The 19,061-nt window shown below is 44.3% G+C and overlaps 1 protein-coding gene across 1 annotated transcript; it reads right to left on the reverse strand.

The window, feature by feature from the left end:
* Window positions 1-2,260: 2,260 nt before the first annotated feature.
* On the reverse strand, window positions 2,261-11,782 carry LOC124702494 (E3 ubiquitin-protein ligase UPL3-like). The gene is made up of 18 exons (XM_047234636.1): window positions 10,930-11,782; window positions 10,742-10,852; window positions 10,503-10,619; window positions 10,263-10,430; window positions 9,991-10,152; window positions 9,073-9,312; window positions 8,860-8,981; window positions 7,325-8,717; window positions 6,066-6,161; window positions 4,157-5,713; window positions 3,798-4,028; window positions 3,615-3,719; window positions 3,433-3,513; window positions 3,286-3,354; window positions 3,062-3,190; window positions 2,834-2,953; window positions 2,558-2,750; window positions 2,261-2,467 (listed from the first exon to the last, which is right to left on the reverse strand). The coding sequence occupies exons 1-17, from the start codon at window positions 11,674-11,676 to the stop codon at window positions 2,685-2,687; spliced, it is 5,514 nt and encodes a 1,837-aa protein (XP_047090592.1). The 5' UTR covers window positions 11,677-11,782; the 3' UTR covers window positions 2,261-2,467; window positions 2,558-2,684.
* Window positions 11,783-19,061: the final 7,279 nt, after the last annotated feature.

Genomic DNA, 19,061 nt, shown 5'->3' on the forward strand with positions numbered 1-19,061 from the left:
GATATTGTAGACAAAAACCGTTTGTATAGCATAGCTAACACCGTTTGCGATACCTTCCCCCGCATCCGATTTCGTAGACAAAAACCGTTTGCACAACATAGTTGGCACCGTTTGCGATGCCTTCCTCCACATACGACTTCGTAGACAAAAAATGTTTGCACAACATAGCTGACATTTGTTATACCTTCCTCCGCATATGATTCTGTTTGAACAAACCATTTGTGATATTTCACCGTGCACGTATTTGGCAGCCGCAACATTGCAGCCCATCTCCGCGCTCTTCCATGTCCTCCAAATTCATTTCGCCTTCTTCGTTGTCTTGGTTGTTAGTCAGTTGGACGGACTACTCCTATTCCTCCTCGGCCATCGGAGGCGCCTTCTCCGCCACATGAGGCGCCTCCTCCGCCACCTGTGGGGCCTACTCCGTGGCTCTAAACAGCGACGTTGCGCCTGCGGGTACTGTTCGACGCACGAGCGGTGAGCGGTCTTCTTGATGTGAACCATGGCGAAGTGAACTAGATGTGTACCGTAATGGTGGGGTGGGCCAATCACTGCGGCGGAAGGAGGTTCTGTAGCCCGGCCGAGCAAGCCGACTCGTCCGGGACATGTGGCCACCGCCGGAGAAAGGTGTAGAGGCCAGGTGTCGACCAAAAGTCACTTGGATTGGTGCGGTTTAGACCGGATAGATGCCAGAGGATTTGTCGGTCTGGTGCGGGCTGGTCAAACGGTGTAGTCGGTTCCATGCCGGTTGAGTGTCAAAGAGACAACCCACACGCACATGCTGCTTAACCAATCGCTCCGCGACTGACCGTGCTTCCTGCCCACAGCGACGGAACAACGGCGTCTAAGAAGAAGAAACGGCCGCCGCCTGCCGAGGAGAAGGCCAAAATCTCAGCGGCCCTCACACCAGCCACAAGCCCTCCTCCTCCTCACAACGTCGCCGCTCCCGGCCACGCATACTGCGGCGACGACATCGGAGTTCGAGAAGAAGAAACAGCCGCAGGCCAGCCACCGCCAATCCCTCGGCACGAGGCATCTCCATCTTCGTCGCAGCCTCCAGCGCCCTCGGCCGCCACCGTTGCGTAGGGCCGATGCGGGGGATTGTATGGCTCTGCAATTGATTTAGAACGACGGTTTCTACGGGATTGTTGGTTCCAGCCCGTCCTCAAACCGGCTAAACGTATTTGACTTGCGGGTTGAATTCAGAACCATTCAAACCGTAATAAACCGTTCATCCGGTGTGGTGCGGGTTGGCCTGCTGGTTTTGCCGGTTTGGACTCAAACCATGAACGCGGTTGTTCACACACAATAACGTTGGACACAGTCGTGTGCGATGAAGGCCCTAAACTCCGACCCTTATTTTTAAATAGCTTGTTTGTGAACTTTTTCTGGCGGCCCAGAAACAACTTATGTGTGCTTTATACCTTCCTATAGGTCTGACTGGAAACTAAACACACGATTCGTGTTTTCTGACTTCCAGGGGGTCCATAATTGGCCCGATCTTCACTAGTGTTTCCTTGATGTTTAGCTTTTAGGCAAAAGCAAAATGACTGCTCTTGAACCTCTCAGCCGGAATTTTTCCGCAATTTTGTCGAAAATCCCTAGAAATTGTAACCCAATGGCGAAATGGCTATGGACGGTACAGCGAAATTTGGCCAGAGTTGCAACATGTAATTTCCCTCCGGCCAACTGTTTCCTGGTTTCAGATTCAAGCCCACGTAAAAAAATGCCCCTCGTATTGCAGATTTACAGTACAGGAGGCCCGTTTTTCAAAAGATTTGTGTAACTTTATACAGAAAACTCTATTACAAAATAACAATGAACTAAAATGTTTGTTTTGTGTGAAATATCGATAGTTTTAACGAGATGTGAATTTATTTTCTTAATACATGAACATATTGCATAGATTGTGATGCTGGCGATCTTATTTTCACGCAAATCGATTTTATTTGACGAAAAATGAAAGAAGTTGGCTGAACATATTGTTGACAAAAATCAACATGTTCCATACCTGGTGGAAGGGCATATTTCAAGAATAATGCTTTTCACACGGAATTTGTTATCAGTTGAAACAATATCTAGAAGCGCTGTTAACATCTAACACAAAAGAACGTTCTAATTAGCATACATTGACATTTTTAATACTAGATGGCATGAATTATGCCCCAGGTTAGTTAGTATGTGCTTGCCCAGCAACGGAAAGTGGATAACAGAACTAGGCTGTGCCAGCCAACAAGAGCTGAATGAAACTTCGCCGACAAAATCACAAATACACTAGAGCGCATTTATTACTGGTTTACACATGTACACATTGTCTAACACAGACACAACATTCTCAATCTACAGATAGGACACAAGGAATAAATCCTTGCGACAAATATATACTCCTTTTATTTACAATGTACTGGAAAAGGTGCTCCTGACACTTGTCGGCCTTGCTCAAGGCTCGCCTGTTTAGCATAATCAACTGAAGACCACAAACATAAACAGTGCATTAGGAGGGAAAAGAGAAGGTCAGTATTACCAATAAGAAACATGACAAATACCAGCACCTAACCTTCCAAGCTTTCTGCGGAGCAGCTGGGTAACCTCAAACTATGTTATTACAGACAACGAAGAGACTAGTTCTGAATAAAATTGATGGGCATCCAATGGCGGATGGCCTGTATGTTAGTTTTATGAGATCACGATAGATCAAAAGATCCGCGGCCTTCTAGGATGGCGTAGAGCAGCTTCTTGTGCATAACTTCCTGCAAAAGCGCCCAAACAAGCCAGTTAATGCAAATGCATCACGATGCATTAAACAAAAAGGTACAGAACGATAGAGTCATACTTTTGTGGAATACGGGGGTAGTTTAAGATAATTGGCACACGTCATGACACTGGGCAAATCATCATCTGCAGCATCTGTGATCCCGGTTGTATTTGTGGTACTGACGCCACTCGAGGGGTGCTGACAATCAAGAGACATCACCAAGTTAAGAGAAAAGAATCATGGCACACAATAATAATGATAATTAAGGTGTATATATGTTACAACAGCAGATTTCAAGAAAAGCACCTTTCGAACTATAGTAAGCTTGGGACTAAGGGCAGCTAAGCCACCAGTTGGAAGCCGAGAAGCACCAGTTACAAACTGGCAGAACGCATGCTGCTGATCAGGGGTAAATTCCGCCATGATCTCAAGTAGCTGCGAACAAACAGAGGATCAATGAACTGTATAATTTACTGAAGGCCAGATGCAGATAACCAGATTGACGGTCACATTAAAAGGGGTGCACTTACATTTAAGATTGCAGGACTTTTAGCAGTATACCCATGATCAAACTTTATGTTATCCACCAGTGATTCCGGCTGCAACAATGCAAGCTAAATTCAGTAATAAAAATTAACAAGGTACAAATGAAACCAAGAGAGGGGATGAGGCATTACCTCCCAAATTTCTTGACGACCGCATATTAGATAGTCAAGCTCTTGAGGTGAAAATATTTGGAGGGATGATATATCAAAGACCTAAAACAGAGGTACACACGATGCGTTCAGGCAAAATAAGTGACTTTCCAGACCTACATAAAATGACTAGAAGTTGATAAACGAGCAAAATGAGGTCGCACCTGGCTAAATCCTGATCTGAAAGCTTCTACCTGCTTCATTATCCCTGACTTCACCGTTGCATTAACTACTAAATCAACATACTCTTCCAGGTTGTGGATATTAACCTAGAGGATACAATACCATTATTCATTACCCCCAATAAGAAGAGAGCAAAAACCACAAAGATAAAACAGAATGCTTACAATTGTGTTTTGCTCGCCTTCTTTAAGAACATAATCAGGATAGCCTGGAAGGGTAAAATCTAAACACAGGTCTTCGATACGAGCTCCACGGAAACGCAAGTCTTCAGCTTCCAGCTGATTCTTGCCAGACGTGGATTCAAGGAACCTCTTACGCTCAACAAGAACTTGCAGTTCTTGCAGTGTCTTTCCAAGCTCGGCATCAAACGAGATGATGTCAAACAAATCAAGCTCCTAATGAACAGAAAACATTTCTAAGTTAAAAGTGGAAAACAAAAAAAAAATCAGCGATAATAAGCTCAAGTAGAACAAAACGAAAAAATGAAAACAAATACTGTGTTCACGAATAAGAGGATCTGTACTTGTCCAAGTGCGAGCTTATAAAAAGCTGTGGATAAAGGCAAATCCAAAAGCCTTCCATCTTGCAAGACTTTTGCCACAACTCGACCAACCAAGCGGAAATACTCGATGACTTTGAATAATCTGCTACCCTCTGAGACATCAACATTAGATGGCCAAGGTCGAGGAAATAATCCAAGAGGAGCTTGTATCAGTTGCCTGCCTTCATCAGAGCTGAGTTCTTTTGCAGGAAAATCATCATCAGAAGAATCCAGATGGATCACACCGTTTCTATCGATTTCCATTTCTGAATCGGAAGGTGAACTTGATCTCCATAATCCCAACCGAGCACTTTGTAGTTCATGGCCCAAGAGTGTGTAAAACTCCAAAGTAGGACCCAGTCCTGTCCCAACCTCACCAAAGTACTCCACCTCAAGAACCGCTCTCTGACTTGAGAACATCTCCATAACTTTTGCAGCAGAATCCAGAATACGGTTACGGGAAACACGGACTTTCTGGCGTTGCAACCTGCCAAACCGGACCTCTCTTTCGCTACCAGAGTTCTGGTTATCACCCTGTTGTTGCTGAAGCCGATTCAACGCCCGGGACAAGCCAAAAGCTGTGGAGTGGAAATACTGCCTCCTCGTTTCAAAAGGAAACAGGAAGGGACAGGCTTTCGCCATCTGATAACACCAAGAAGGTAAACTGCCGCTGCAGAGTGCAAGGACATCCTGCATCTGCCGAGCAAGCTTCGGCGTCAGCTTGCTATTGACAAACTCTTCCGAGGGTACCTTGGTTCCAGTTTCATATAGCTCATCCAGGGTAGCAATCTTCCCCTCGGCAAACTCATCGGATGCTGCCAGCGCTCTTAAACGAGGGGATAACTGATTCAGCCCCTCTAGTACACGTAAGAGTGCTAGAATGTTGTAAGTTGAGTTTGTTTTCTCCAAATCACATGGAAGTTCTCCTTGTAAGATGCTATCGAGAAGGGAAAGCTTGTGTGCTTCAGAAGTAGATCTGTAAGATTCTGATTTTGCGTGCAATGAGGTGGAACCACCCTGGGGCCCCTTCTCAGGTTGGCCATCAGCCTTCTGGTAAGTGATTGTAAACACGTCACCCCAGAAGCGGTTCCCATCATTCGGTAAGTCGGATCCATTAAACCTTTCTTCATCGTCCTCATCAAGCATCAGTTGACGCTGGATGGCTTGATATACAGTCAAATTTTTGCTAAGCTGCTTCCCACCAGCCATGAATACCAGTTTGTTGCGCTCATTTATGCTACCTCCAAGTGACAAGCCACGCCGATCACGACTACCTCTAACACCACGACCACCAGCAGAAGTAAGCCCAGCCATTGTCGCAGCAACAAATGACATCGCACCTTGAGATCCAAAGGCACTTGCACTTCGAAATTCAGCGGCATTTGCTCCCCTACTGATAATGTTTCGAGCACTGGAACCGGATGACAGCTGTGCCTGGCTATCACTTGCAGAACCAACATTAGAGACATCAGCGTCACCCAGTTTCACATCATGCACCCCATCTTCAACGCAAATAGGAAGAGAACCCTCTTGGAGAACCTGAGAGTTTCGACAAAGTTATTTACTTAGACGTAGAAAAAAGTAAACAATTTTCAGGCTGTTCCAACAAAGAATTTTATGTGCTAAGCATGGGCAGATCTTAAAAGCCTGACAGACGACTTCAGCATCTCACAGCTTATAAACTCAATAAACTAGTTTACTATATAATAAGCCACCCCCACTGCATTTGTCTTCTCTGCGGATAAATAGCTTAGATATAGTAGTCAAGCAGGGAAAATGTAGATCGACATGGTGAGGGAGGGCAAAAAATAGGCAGACTAGGTGTCTAGATTATCTCATCGTACAAAAGTCTACAAAAGAAATTAAAGGAACAAATTTAAAAAACCATCACCTCATGATCATCATCTTCATCCTCGGAAATGTCATCATCATCGTCAATCATTAAAGCATCGTCAAGCTCAATATGAGATGTGTCCAGCTCCTCATCCTGCACATAACAGAATAGAAAGGTAATACTTGGCAAGGTTCCAGTGCAAGTACAACTCCAAATATTATCCTCGGATTTCTAACTGTCAGCTTGGTTGACAATACAGTGCATAATCACACATCATAGCAAATTACACAACAAAAGATGGTCCCAGTGCATGGCACCATTGCTCGAAAACTACACCACAACTAGGAAGGTGAAACAGTATCTTCTAACTACTTCAGTTGTCTATGTCAATGGAGAGCTGCGAGTCAGATATAAAAGGTGGGGAGGTGCATCTTTTCTTCTGCACATACCTTCCCTTGGTGCCCTCGGTAGGAACAGCAGAAATGTACACAGCATGATGCCCAAATATAGGGGTGCTCAAATCCAGCTTTCCCCAAACCATCTAAACCGCCATACTCATTTTTTCGAACTGGTTTGTCGCTTTGGTAACAGGCGTAGAGGGGAAATGAACTAGCCATTGCATGCCAGTTTTGGTTGGGTTGAGGAGAACACAGGATTGAACACCACTACCCAAAGAACATGCATTTTTAGGTATCTGGTTACCAGCCAAGGGTATGTGCAATGACGATGCTCTCTTACACAACTGTCTTGAAACATGAAGCCCTCGGTTTTCTTAAGATGACTTACATGATACTCATGAACAGCTTATTGCTACAATTTCCTAACGATGACACTACATAAAAACAAATATTTGAGTACGTTTCTCTTAGCTTGGCCCTTCATCATTTTTTCAAGCTCCCCCAATGAGAGTGTTTACCTTTTCATACCTCTAAGCTGAGGATTTGAGGATGGCCAACAATTACTTAATGGTTAAGGTTCACTTTTCTATTAACAGAATGTTTTTATTCTAGTGCAAAACCAGTAACTAGCCGCAATCACACATACAACTTCCATTTGCCACTAATCAAGACTAACCACTCACTGGAATTTTCGAAGATTTAGTTTAAAGCCCCTGGTTCAAACACAACATGACAAAAAAAACAATAGGAAGTTACCTTTTCTTAAATGATTTACTACCATTCACTCTATCTTACTCATTTTTTAGTGTCGAAAATTACATGAAATATGCACTTGAATCTTACAAAGCTACACTGAAATATAACAAAGTAACTACACCCTGAAATCTCGTGTTCATGTAGAGTGCAATAAAATCATACCTCAGAACTACTGTCACCATGTGTTTGCTTCATGTCCAAATCTTTCTCTGAAGCAGCTTTTCTGCGGGTAGAATTCCTTGTGTTGGGTCCCTTCGGTTCAGCTGAGCTCGGTTTGACAACAGCTTTGCCTTTTCCTTTAGCAGCACTAGTGCTTTCCTCCAGAGTCTCTTTATTAGATGTACCACTACATGCAGCAGATGACTTTGATCTTGTCGTTGGACGCCGGACAGACTGAGCTGATGCAGGTGTTGATGCACCATCAGTAGCTCCAGGTGCACCAGATTCAGAATTATTTGCACAAACAACTATAGGTTTCGAAGCAGCCTCACTGCGCTGAACTCTCGGCCAAAGGAATTCTTCAACAGCTGCTAGACTTGCAAAGGGATCAATAAGTACAATATTTGATGAATAATCTCGGAGTGATTTTTCGCCTTGAGCTCGACACAGGCGCAACTTGAAGGGTTGAGCCAGAGCACCAAGACCTGAGGTTAGACGAGAGCCTCCAGTACCAATTCTGCTAGACTGGCTGAGGACAACAGGGAAACGTTCCAATGAACACAAAGCGCTTTGCAGTTTTTGGACCAAAAGTGCCAACGGAGTTTCACTCCTTCCATGGTCAACAGAAAGGGCAACGGATATGAACAACTTGTATCGCCTAAGCGCCTGCTGGCGAAGCTTTGGTAGGTTAGCTTCAGACACCCTTTCTTTCCCAAATGTCCCGCATGACAGATAGTTGAGAAACGCAGCCACAACTCCGCTCCTGACGAACTCAAATGTGGAAACACCATTAGCTTTGCTCAGCTCGGAGAGCATTTCAGTTACTATCAGGTCTAGTTGTTCCTCCGCATCATGCGAAATGTCAAAATAACTAGCACTCGAGGCCTTCGATTTCCCTTTTGCTTTCGTTACGACATTTTCAGTTGCAGAATTCAACTTTGCGCAGAGTGCTCTTAGTTTAAGAAGGTCGTCGGTGACTCCAGCATCGCTGGAACCATGGTCAGAAGGGAAGTATTTTTCTTTGAATGCCTTCGCACGGTCGCTTACTTCAAAACGGAGACTCGTGACTGGAGCTTCTGCCGAGCATGGTGAGGTACTAGCAGCGTTTGATGCATCTAACAAACTGCTTTCTGTTGCTGCAGCAACCCCACGTCGGCGTTGTCGTCTAGGGCGTGACGACATAACAGAATCGCCATCCTTATCTTGTGATGGTACTTGAGGAGGCACTGTATTTGCGGATTCCGGACATATAAGTGCCTCCACAGCATGAACAACACCTTCCCTCACAAATAACTTGGAGAATGTCTCCGGGAGTTTCTCCATCATAATTTCTGCTATCTGAAGAGCAGGGATCAGCACCTGTGGATCTTTCCAAGCAAGAATGCCTGCTAGGAAGCTGCCAGGGAAATTCGTATAACTCAGCAAGGATCAGAAAAGAAGAATTGTATATTGGGCGGTACAATAAATGATAGAATCCAATGTCTGAAATCATCTGTAAGAAATGAATCACACATTGAAATACAGGCTTGTATCAGTACCTGGATATGTTTGTCGTGCCAAGGAGCGCCTGGATCATTTCAGCGGAGCTATAGCACATTAATTTCCCAATGATAGATAAGCACTTATGACGTATTGGTGCATTTACGCTTGAACCATACACCTGTAAGATAGCAGATGTTATTAAGTACGAGAATAAGTAAGTCTAGTAAATTGTAATTACTCATCAACGAGATATAAAAATGAGCACACACCTGTGTCATTACGGGCAATAAGTCCATACCAAACTGTTGTAGAAGTTCAGGGTGCTCACGCAATAGACTCTCATGACCTGACCTTTCATTTTCTGTTGAACCAGCCCCATCATGTTTGGCTGTGGCAGGTTTCCTTGTAGAAGAGCCTTTAGCAAATACACGGCAATGTGTTGGCAAAGTAATTATCCCCACAGGCAAATGCGGGAGTAAATCATCAGCAAGGCTCACGATCTCAAACATCTGCAGGGTTAAAGATAAATGTATGAACATCCGCGCAAGACAAGCATGGAAGCATATATCACCCACCCTCCAGACCAAACCCTTGTAATTATTTTTAATCAATGTTTCAGCAGCTAAGCAAGAGAAGATGTAGCTGCAGAAGATATTATAAATTTAGTTATACACCAGTCACCAACAAAGATATTATTTTTAACCTCTACGAGACATGGCTGCATAGGATACATGGTTTACTTGCATATTTATGTTCCTTCCGTGCCTCCTTAGAACAACTCAAAGGACTTGACACAGGGAGCCTAAATCAAGGATAGTAACTAAACTGATTAGTCATTCATGCTCCTAAACATGGATTTTACTTGGTTCTAAATATGTTTTCTCTCAGATGATAATCTGCATGTTCATCGTCAAGACAACTATGGACTAGTTTACTACATAGGCACCTGTCTTCAGGAAAGAAAAATATGCATGTGTATGTTAATGGCAGTCCTCGAGAATACGTTTTCTTTGTGTGAGTTATGGATCAGGGGTGAAAGAGGCAATACTTTAGCCTTTGGACCAGTACATGTGATGGCTAAAGTCATGTTTCAATAGTAATACATACTGATTGGAACTCAACTGAAGATGTAAAAACTAGTCCAAAGGCTAGCACCACAGACAGAACAGTAAAGTAAGTGTAATTACCTGATCAGCAGGCCTTGACAAAGCTGGGGCAACAGATGTTCCAGCAACCAAACCAGACCCTGAAAGAATATCTTTAATAGTGCCACTAATACCAAGCAGAAGGAGTGTTTTGGCTGCCAACAACGACCCACTTGCACATGTTGAGAGAAGACGGATTAAACCCTGAAAGGATGCCCAACAGTCCATATTTAGCACGATTATTACAAGAAAAGGAAGGGGGGAAAAAGTAAACAGTAGGGAAGAATAAGAAAAGCATATATGTATGTGTATACCGTATATGTGGATGTACTCAAGGATGTCTGGCCTGCGGAGTTGCTGATGGAAACCAAAGTAGCTGCTTGAGCGACCAGCCCATGATTGCACAACTCATCCAGTTTGTGTGGATAGTGAGCAAAAGCCTCGGCAATGCGTGTTAAACAAACAGAAGCATGCTCTAGTACCTGCACAAGAAGAAGACGTTGAAACAGATGTGTATCCCCTGGATGGAATGCGAGTTTAGAGTTTGAAGGCACCTTAGAGTCGTGGTGGTGTAGGAGATTAGTGAGCAACGGCACGGCTTCCATGACAAAGTCGGACGCATCGGATGGCAGCTTCCTGCAGATATTAGCAGCAGTAGACAATGCTACCCTCTAGAAGCATGTCCACCAAGGAAACATACATAGAGTAAGCACACAGTGATCCATAGGAAGTGTATTTGAAACAGTTGAAAGAAACAAGAGAGAGAGAGAGAGAGAGAGAGTTGAGTTGAAACCTGAACACCAGTTGAGAAGAAATCAAGATAGGAGAGGACAGCCATTAGTGCACCAGCTCTCAAACAGGCAGTAGGATGCTCCAGGGAGATCTTCCTAAGAGCTTGCAGAGACTGGGAGCATGATGAAAAAAAAACAGTCATAGTCAGTATCGCAGACCAATATAATTTGTTGGGAGATGAATAAATACCTGCTCAGCTAGGTCCATGTACTCGATGGTGAGCAGTCGTGCGCAGAAGCAGGGTATGGCCCCATAGTGCACTACGGATGAGCACGCCGACGGTAGGACATCCACTAGGTTTGCCAGCGCTCGCGCTGCCAGCAGCATGACATCGGGGCTGGCCCCTGCGTCGTCGTCGTCGTCGTGGTCGGGGCGCCCCAGCAGGCCGACGAGGAGCGGCACGAATGCGTCGACGGGGAAGGTGGCGAGGGAGTCCTCGGTTCCGATGGAGAGCATCTCGCAGAGCTGCATGAGGCAGGAGAGCTGGAGCGAGGAGTTGGAGGAGTCCTGCAGGCCGGCGAGGATCCTCTTGAGCTGGGCGGAGGTGCCGGAGGAGGAGGCGGCGGCGGCGGCGGCGGCGGAGCCGGGCAGGAGGTCGTCGAGGCCCGCGCCAAGGCGGCGGAGCAGGCCCTGGAGGGCCGTGCTGGCGGAGGTGAAGGAGGGCGGGAAGGGGGCCGGGAGGGCGTCGGAGTCGTCGTCGGAGACGTCGTGGTGGTGCGGGGCGGAGGTGGAGGTCGGGTCCGTCGGGTCCTTTCCCTTGTCGGCGGCGGCGGCGGCGGCGCGGGCGCGGCGGCGGGAGGACGGGGACGGGTCCATGGGTATCGCTGACGCTGGGGCTGAACGGCGGGTGCGGGGAGCGGCGGTAGGGGTCGGGCGCGCGCGCTTGGAGGCCGACGAGGAGGAGGCGGCGGCGCGCTTGCGGCTGCGTGTTTCCATACAAGCGGCCGTGCCTAGACGGGCGGCGCCAGCAGAAGCGGGCGCATCGGCGGATCTGCGGATCACTGGACGGAATCGATGGAAGGAAGAATCGGTCGGAATCCCTAATCGTAATCGATGGGGGATTTGGGGATTTTTGTTCCTTCACCACCACCACCAGTGAAGAAGAAGAGGAAGAAGGGGGAGCCGAGTGATGACGACTTTCGGACCGGTTCTCCCTCTCACTCCCTTTCCCCACTTTCTTTTCTTTTCCACTAAACATCTCCAGTATTATCACAGCTAATGATGCATTTTTTGCACTAAAAAATTGATATATATTACCGTACTATAATTAATGATGAGATAGATTATAGTGGTATCATATCACACAGAACTAGAAATATAAATATCTAACCCTAGATCTGGTACACTATTTTCCATCGAGATTTCATAAATCAATAAATAAATATAGAAAAACTATGATAATTCCTTCGGTTCAAAATAATTGTCTAAAAATAGATGTATCTACACATATTTTAATTTAATGTGTAGATGCATTTATGTTGGGTACATACATCGATTTTTTGGCAATTATATTGAACCGGAGAATACTAATATATGATACTATCATTTATTACAGAGATAGTATCATATACTAGTATAGGAATTTATTTTGGCTTCCAAGTTCATATGTATGATACTACTATATGATACTATTATGATATTATGCATTGCGACGAGTGCTTTGTAACAAAAGACTTAATGGATTGATGGTCACTACATTTGTATAGCCTCAACCACTATTTCTCTTGAAACCTTCTTTCGTTCTCTCTTTCTGAGAGTCAGCATCGGTGTCCCGGGACCAAGTCATGCCTTCCTCTGCGGTGAAGTTGGCCAACTAGTAGGTGTCGTAGGGTTTGTTGACGTCGTCTTGTTGGTCTTTAGCTTCTTACCGGGATGTGGTTGTTGGATCCCGTGCTTGCTGGTGGAGCTTCTTCTTGTCCCGACGCTATATTGGTCGGGAGAACACCTCATGTGCGACACAGTCGAGGGAAATGGACTGAAATGCGACGATGTTGGCCGAAATAGCTCCCATGCAACGCTTGTGCTAGTTCAAATACCTCATATACAACATTCGTTCGTTAGGCTCAGAACGGGCCATTAGTCCAGTTGAGACCCACAACTTAACCTGCTCAGCGTGGGACCGACTACTTATCCAACTCAGCGTGGACCCCACACCATTCGTGCAGCTCACCTTTGGTGGAGATGGAGCCCGAGCGAGCCCGTGCCCGCCATTGCTTACCATCTCGTCGTCCCCTACCTTTTCTTCGGGCCCCCATTTTCTTCTTCTTCTCTGGCGACTCAGCGGCGTCACCGTCCGGCGAGAGATGCATAGCTGACCCGGTGCCCTAATTGGCGCTGAGTTAAGCCTGATAACGCGTGAAGCACACGTCCGTTGGGAACCCCAAGAGGAAGGTGTGATGCGTACAGCAGCAAGTTTTCCCTCAGTAAGAAACCAAGGTTATCGAACCAGTGGGAGTCAAGGGCCACGTAGTGCGGCGCAACACCAGTGATTCCGGCGCCAACGTGGAACCTGCACAACACAATCACAGTACTTTGCCCCAACTTAACAGTGAGGTTGTCAATCTCACCGGCTTGCTGAAAACAAAGGATTAAACGTATGGTGTGGAAAATGATGTTTGTTTGCGAAGAACAACAGAGAACAAATATTGCAGTAGATTGTATTTCAGATGTAAAAGAATGGACCGGGGTCCACAGTTTACTAGTGGTGTCTCTCCAATAAGATAAATAGCATGCTGGGTGAATAAATTACATGTGGGCAATTGAAAAATAAAGATTCAATATATAGCATGATGATCACTATGAAATTTAATCAGGGCATTACGACAAAGAACATAGACCGCCATCCAGCATGCATCTATGCCTAAATAGTCCACCTTCAGGTTAGCATCCGCACCCCTTCCAGTATTAAGTTGCAAACAACATGACAATTGCATTAAGTATGGTGCGTAATGTAATCAACGCAAATATCCTTAGACAAAGCATTGATGTTTTATCCCTAGTACCAACAAAGACATCCACAACCTTAGAACTTTCCGTCACACGTTCCGCATTCAATGGAGGCATGAACCCACTATCGAGCATAAATACTCCCTCTTGGAGTTACAAGTATCAAGTTGGCCAGAGCCTCTACTAGCAACGGAGAGCATGCAAGATAAAAAACAACACATATATGATAGATTGATAATCAACTTGACATAGTATTCTATATTCATCGGATCCCACCAAACACAACATGTAGCATTACAAATAGATGATCTTGATCATGTTAGGCAGCTCACAAGATCTAAACATGATAGCACAAGAGGAGAAGACAACCATCTAGCTACCGCTATGGACCCATAGTCCAAGGATGAACTACTCACGCATCAATCCGGAGGCGGGCATGGTGATGTAGAGCCCTCCTAGGTGATGATTCCCCTCTCCGGCAGGTGCCGGAGGCGATCTCCTGAATCCCCCGAGATGGGATTGGCGGCGGCGTCTCTGGAAGTATTTCCGTATCGTGGCTCTCGGTAATAGGGTTTTCGCGACGGAGAGTATAAGTAGGCGGAAGGGCAACGCAGGGGGCGCCCGAGGGGCCCACACCCCTCCGGTCTTCTGGCTCCGTGGAAAAATAAGACCCTGGGCGTTGATTTCGTCCAATTCCGAGAATATTTCTTTTGTAGGATTTCTGAAACCAAAAACAGCAGTAAAAACAGAATCGGCGCTTCGGCATCTTGTTAATAGGTTAGTGCCGGAAAATGCATAATAATGATGTAAAGTTTGTATAAAACATGTGAGTATTGTCATAAAAGTAGCATGGAACATAAGAAATTATAGATACGTTGGAGACGTATCAAGCATCCCCAAGCTTAGTTCCTACTCGCCCTCGAGTAGGTAAATGATAACAACAATAATTTCTGAAGTGACATGCTACCAACATAATCTTGACCAACATTATTGTAAAGCATATGAGATGAATGGTGTGATTCAAAGCAATAGATTGCTAACAAAAGATAATGACTAAACAACTGAATCATATAGCAAAACTTTTCATGAATAGTACTTTCAAGACAAGTATCAACAAGACTTGCATAAGAGCTAACTCATAAAGCAATAGATTCAAAGTAGAAGGCATTGAAGCAACACAAAAGATGATTAAGTTTCAGCAATTGCTTTCAACTTGTAACATGTATATCTCATGGATATTTGTCAACATAGAGTAATATAACAAGTGCAATAAGTAAACATGTAAGAAACAATGCACACAGTTAACACAAGTGTTTGCTTCTAAGATAGAAATAAGTAGGTAAACTGACTCAACATAAAGTAAAAGAAGGGCCCTTCGCAGAGGAAAGCATGGATTACTATTTTTGTGCTAGAGCTTTTATTTTGAAAACATAGAAACAATTTTGTCAGCGGTAGTAATAATTCATATGTGTTATGCATAATACTTCCTACAAGTTGCAAGCCTCATGCATAGAATACCGATAGTGCCCGCACCTTGTCCTAATTAGCTTGGATTTACATGGATTATCATTGCATAACATATGTTTCAACCAAGTGTCACAAAGGGGTACCGCTATGCCGCATGTACAAAGGTCCAAGGAGATAAATCGCATTTGATTTCTCGTTTTTGAATAACCTCAACTTAGGACATCCATACCGGGACAACATAGAAAACAGATAATGGACTCCTCTTTAATGCATAAGCATTCAACAACAAATAATATTCTCATAAGAGATTGAGGATGAATGTCCAAACACTACAAAGGAAAACAATTTTTTTGACAAATCACTTTTTTCATATTAAGGCCAATTTTCGTCAAGGATTACTTCGCGGTGACAAAATTTGATCGTCATGGGGTTCGTCAAGGAAGCTCCGTCATAAAATATCGGGGGTGACGGTATGCATTTTTTCGTCAACGTCAAATGTTTGATGGTGACGACCCGCAAATTCGTCAATATCAAAGGTTCATTGTTGACAGATGTGTTTGTCACGAAAAATTGCAACTTTCGTCAATATCTAAATCTTGGGAAGTTTCGATTGGTCCAAAAAAGCATACGTGGCCTTACATGTGGGTCCCATTTGGCTTCGACAACATGGGTCCGACGGCGCCGACATGGATATCTCGTCATGTGGGACCAGGCATGGTGCCGACTGGTGGGACCCACAAAATATTATGACAAGCTGGACCCACAATATTCTGACCGGTGGGATCCACAAAATTCGGACAAGTGGGACCAGGTTGTTGCCGACATATGGGTCCCAATAATGCCGATCGGTGGGACCCACAAATTCCGACAAGTGGGACCGGAAATTGGTGCCACGTGGTTTCATTTAATAGTGACGTTGTGACATTTTCCGTCACCTTTTGAATTTGACAAAATTTGAGAGCATTTGAATTATTTGCGAAATTTGGGGAACAAAAAACTGGCGAAATATCAAAAAGTAGACAATAAATATCATACTTAAATGGTGGCACAAGAAGTATATATGTCTCTCACTGCATCGAAAGATTCATAAGAAAATTACAATTGGAACACAAAGAAATTAAAAGACCTATGATTAATAATGTTGTAGGACGGTGGTGCAATAGATTAGTTGCCCCGGGATTGAGACATGGATGGTGGCTGGGATGTCATCAAGAGCAAATTAAGCACGGCATCCATTTCGTCGACCTCTTTTCATAAGCCGTAGTCTTTTCTTCTTGGGCTTTCTTCACAGACTTCAAGTTCTTCCTCCTCGCTTCTTCCCGATGTCTTCAAATTTTTCATCTTGTTCTTGCAGCCTTGCTCGCATCTCACCGTGGTACGTTTCAGCTCGCTCGTATGGAGTTCTCGCTCTTGATCCGCCGCCTTTGTTGTAGCTCTCGGATGCGTGTAGCCGAGACAGAAGACTTCCGGAACTTGTTGCGACGCCCAATCTTGGTAGGAATGTGCTCGTTGCGTGTGGTGGATGGGCTTTTCTCGCTCGTAACTAGCCGAACAATTTGCAAATCAGCTCAAATCAGGTTCATCTTCATTGCGTGGCGCCGCTTTTTTGCCACCATTTGATCCCGCATAAAGATTACAATCATTGCATGGACAACATACAAAACTCGGATTATATTATATTGTGCTAATAAGAAATATTTCTTACATATGCACTTTTTGCTTCAAGCACTCATAATGTTATCCTTGTTAGTGTGTGTGATTCTAAAAAATTCAATTGGAGAGGTTTCTTCTTCCCGCCGCTTAGCCTTCGCTTGAAAAAATGTAGAATGCACATTACCATTGTACACCGTGTATGAAAGAAGTATGAACCGTATTGGGAAATTCGAACACTTACTAGATGTTCCCAATGAGCAACATAGCTTCGAGATCCAGTGGTATGGAACTCGTTTCACGCCTTCTCTGTTCTTTCCATTTATTACACACAGATTCCTATGTTCAAGTACATGCATTTTATTTATCCAGATCGTAGAAATGTAAGAATTCAGTAGCTGTTATTGAAAGGAATAACGTTTATGTACCCGGTACTTCTCATCAAACCATCTTTTCACCAGCTTCTTTCCAGACTTTTCTCTTCTACATGACCTCGGCTTCTTGAGATATGCTTGCTCCAAAGGTGGAGATTTTTAATTTTCGGCCAATACTCCTTTTTAAGCCTATATCGGAACCGCCGAATACTAACTTGCAACATATCGATGCACACATCTTGAGCCACCTCATCATTTTTGTCCATATTAAACTTTCCCCGCAAAATAGTGATGCATTAATCGACAGATTCTTAGATAATTGATCATGTAGCATACTAATTAGGTTAAACCAAGATTGTACAGGACTCACCGCTATCGTACTTATAGCATGAGGAATGACATGTTTGAGAGTTGCATCTTTCTTGTACCGTGTCCAAGTGTGTTGCAAGCGGCATTTTTTCACTGGATGTGAATACCAACCTCATTGCTCAGCTTTGCTGACCGGACATAATCCTTGGGTCTCCCGACACCAGGAGTGAATTCAATTGGCATCTTATTGCCACCATGTCTTCTTGTGTACTCATGTAGTCCATGGCCCATGGTACGTCTGCGTCCACCTCTCTTTCTCTTACTACCGTCAGATGTTGTCAATGTCTCTGAAATAAGAGATATGAAAATATGCGGTACAGTGTTTAGTTTTTACAAATTTTCATACCTTGCCGCTCAAAGTTTACAATTTGATTGTCCTCAGGAGATGAGGTGTTGCCTCCAGATGTCATGATCTGGTTAGGTGAGGGTGCTCCTTCGGTGTTCGTACTCAAGCAGTGGCCGTCGGCTCATCAGATGACCCAGCTTCAGGTTCAGTTGTTGCCATTGATCTTGTTGCAATGTTGGATGGTGCAACTTCAAGTATGGATCACTTCTTCTGTGCATCTATTGCAGAAGAAGCAACTATCTGCAAGCAAAGTAGAGGCTACATTAGTAGGAAACATTTAGCATGTACGTATTTCCTATCACAGTTCAGACATAGTTCCACAGACCTGAGCTGAAGTTTTGCCGATAGTGCGCTGATCCTCATCTGAATGAAGATCATCATCAGCAGTAGCTATCTCTTGTGGATTCGGTTCATACGAAGGGTCCTCTTCGACCTCCATCTCTTTGCAGTCTGTGTCCTTTAGATTGTTACTAGTTCCTATTTGTACCCCACCATACACTAATGTACGTGCAAAACCAGAGAAATCTTTCTGAAATTTGTGGCCAGGTCCATATCTTTCAGCGAATTTTTTTTCCATGCGTACTACATTTTCTTGCATTTGTTTCTCCTTGGCAAGCTCATATGCCGGCTTGACGGGTTTTTGTGTCTCCGCTGAAATAATCGGAAGAGCGGAGCGTGAACAAAACATAAGAGGGGGCCAATTCCATAGAAAACAGCAAATAATTGTCTTTGCAAAATATTGTACAGCGAAGAAATGATTGAAAACATAAGAGTCTACGTATGATGTCGGCGAACAAAACATAAGAGGGGGCATATGCCAGGCTAAGGGACATCATGTGCTTTTAGATATCTACTCGTAACAAATAATTGACACATGAGACTCCCCTCGCACTCTGAATTATGCATGTCTGTTGATAGTCGGTTTCGATCTGTTATTGGACAACTACCACCTCACATGGTGGATACTACCCATCTCGGTTGCTTGGCGGGCTTGGTATGCACGTAATGAGGTATCGGTAGTTCAGTCCTATACCGATAGAAGTTCGGATATGTGCTGATAGAAGTTCGTATATGTGCTGATAGAAGTTCAGATTTGTGCCGATAGAAGTTCGGATATGTGCTGAAATTTGATTTTTGACTTTTGAAAGACATAGATAAACAAAAATTGT

This window comes from Lolium rigidum, chromosome 3 (genome assembly GCF_022539505.1).
Source record: "Lolium rigidum isolate FL_2022 chromosome 3, APGP_CSIRO_Lrig_0.1, whole genome shotgun sequence".
NCBI classification, from domain to species: domain Eukaryota; kingdom Viridiplantae; phylum Streptophyta; class Magnoliopsida; order Poales; family Poaceae; genus Lolium; species Lolium rigidum.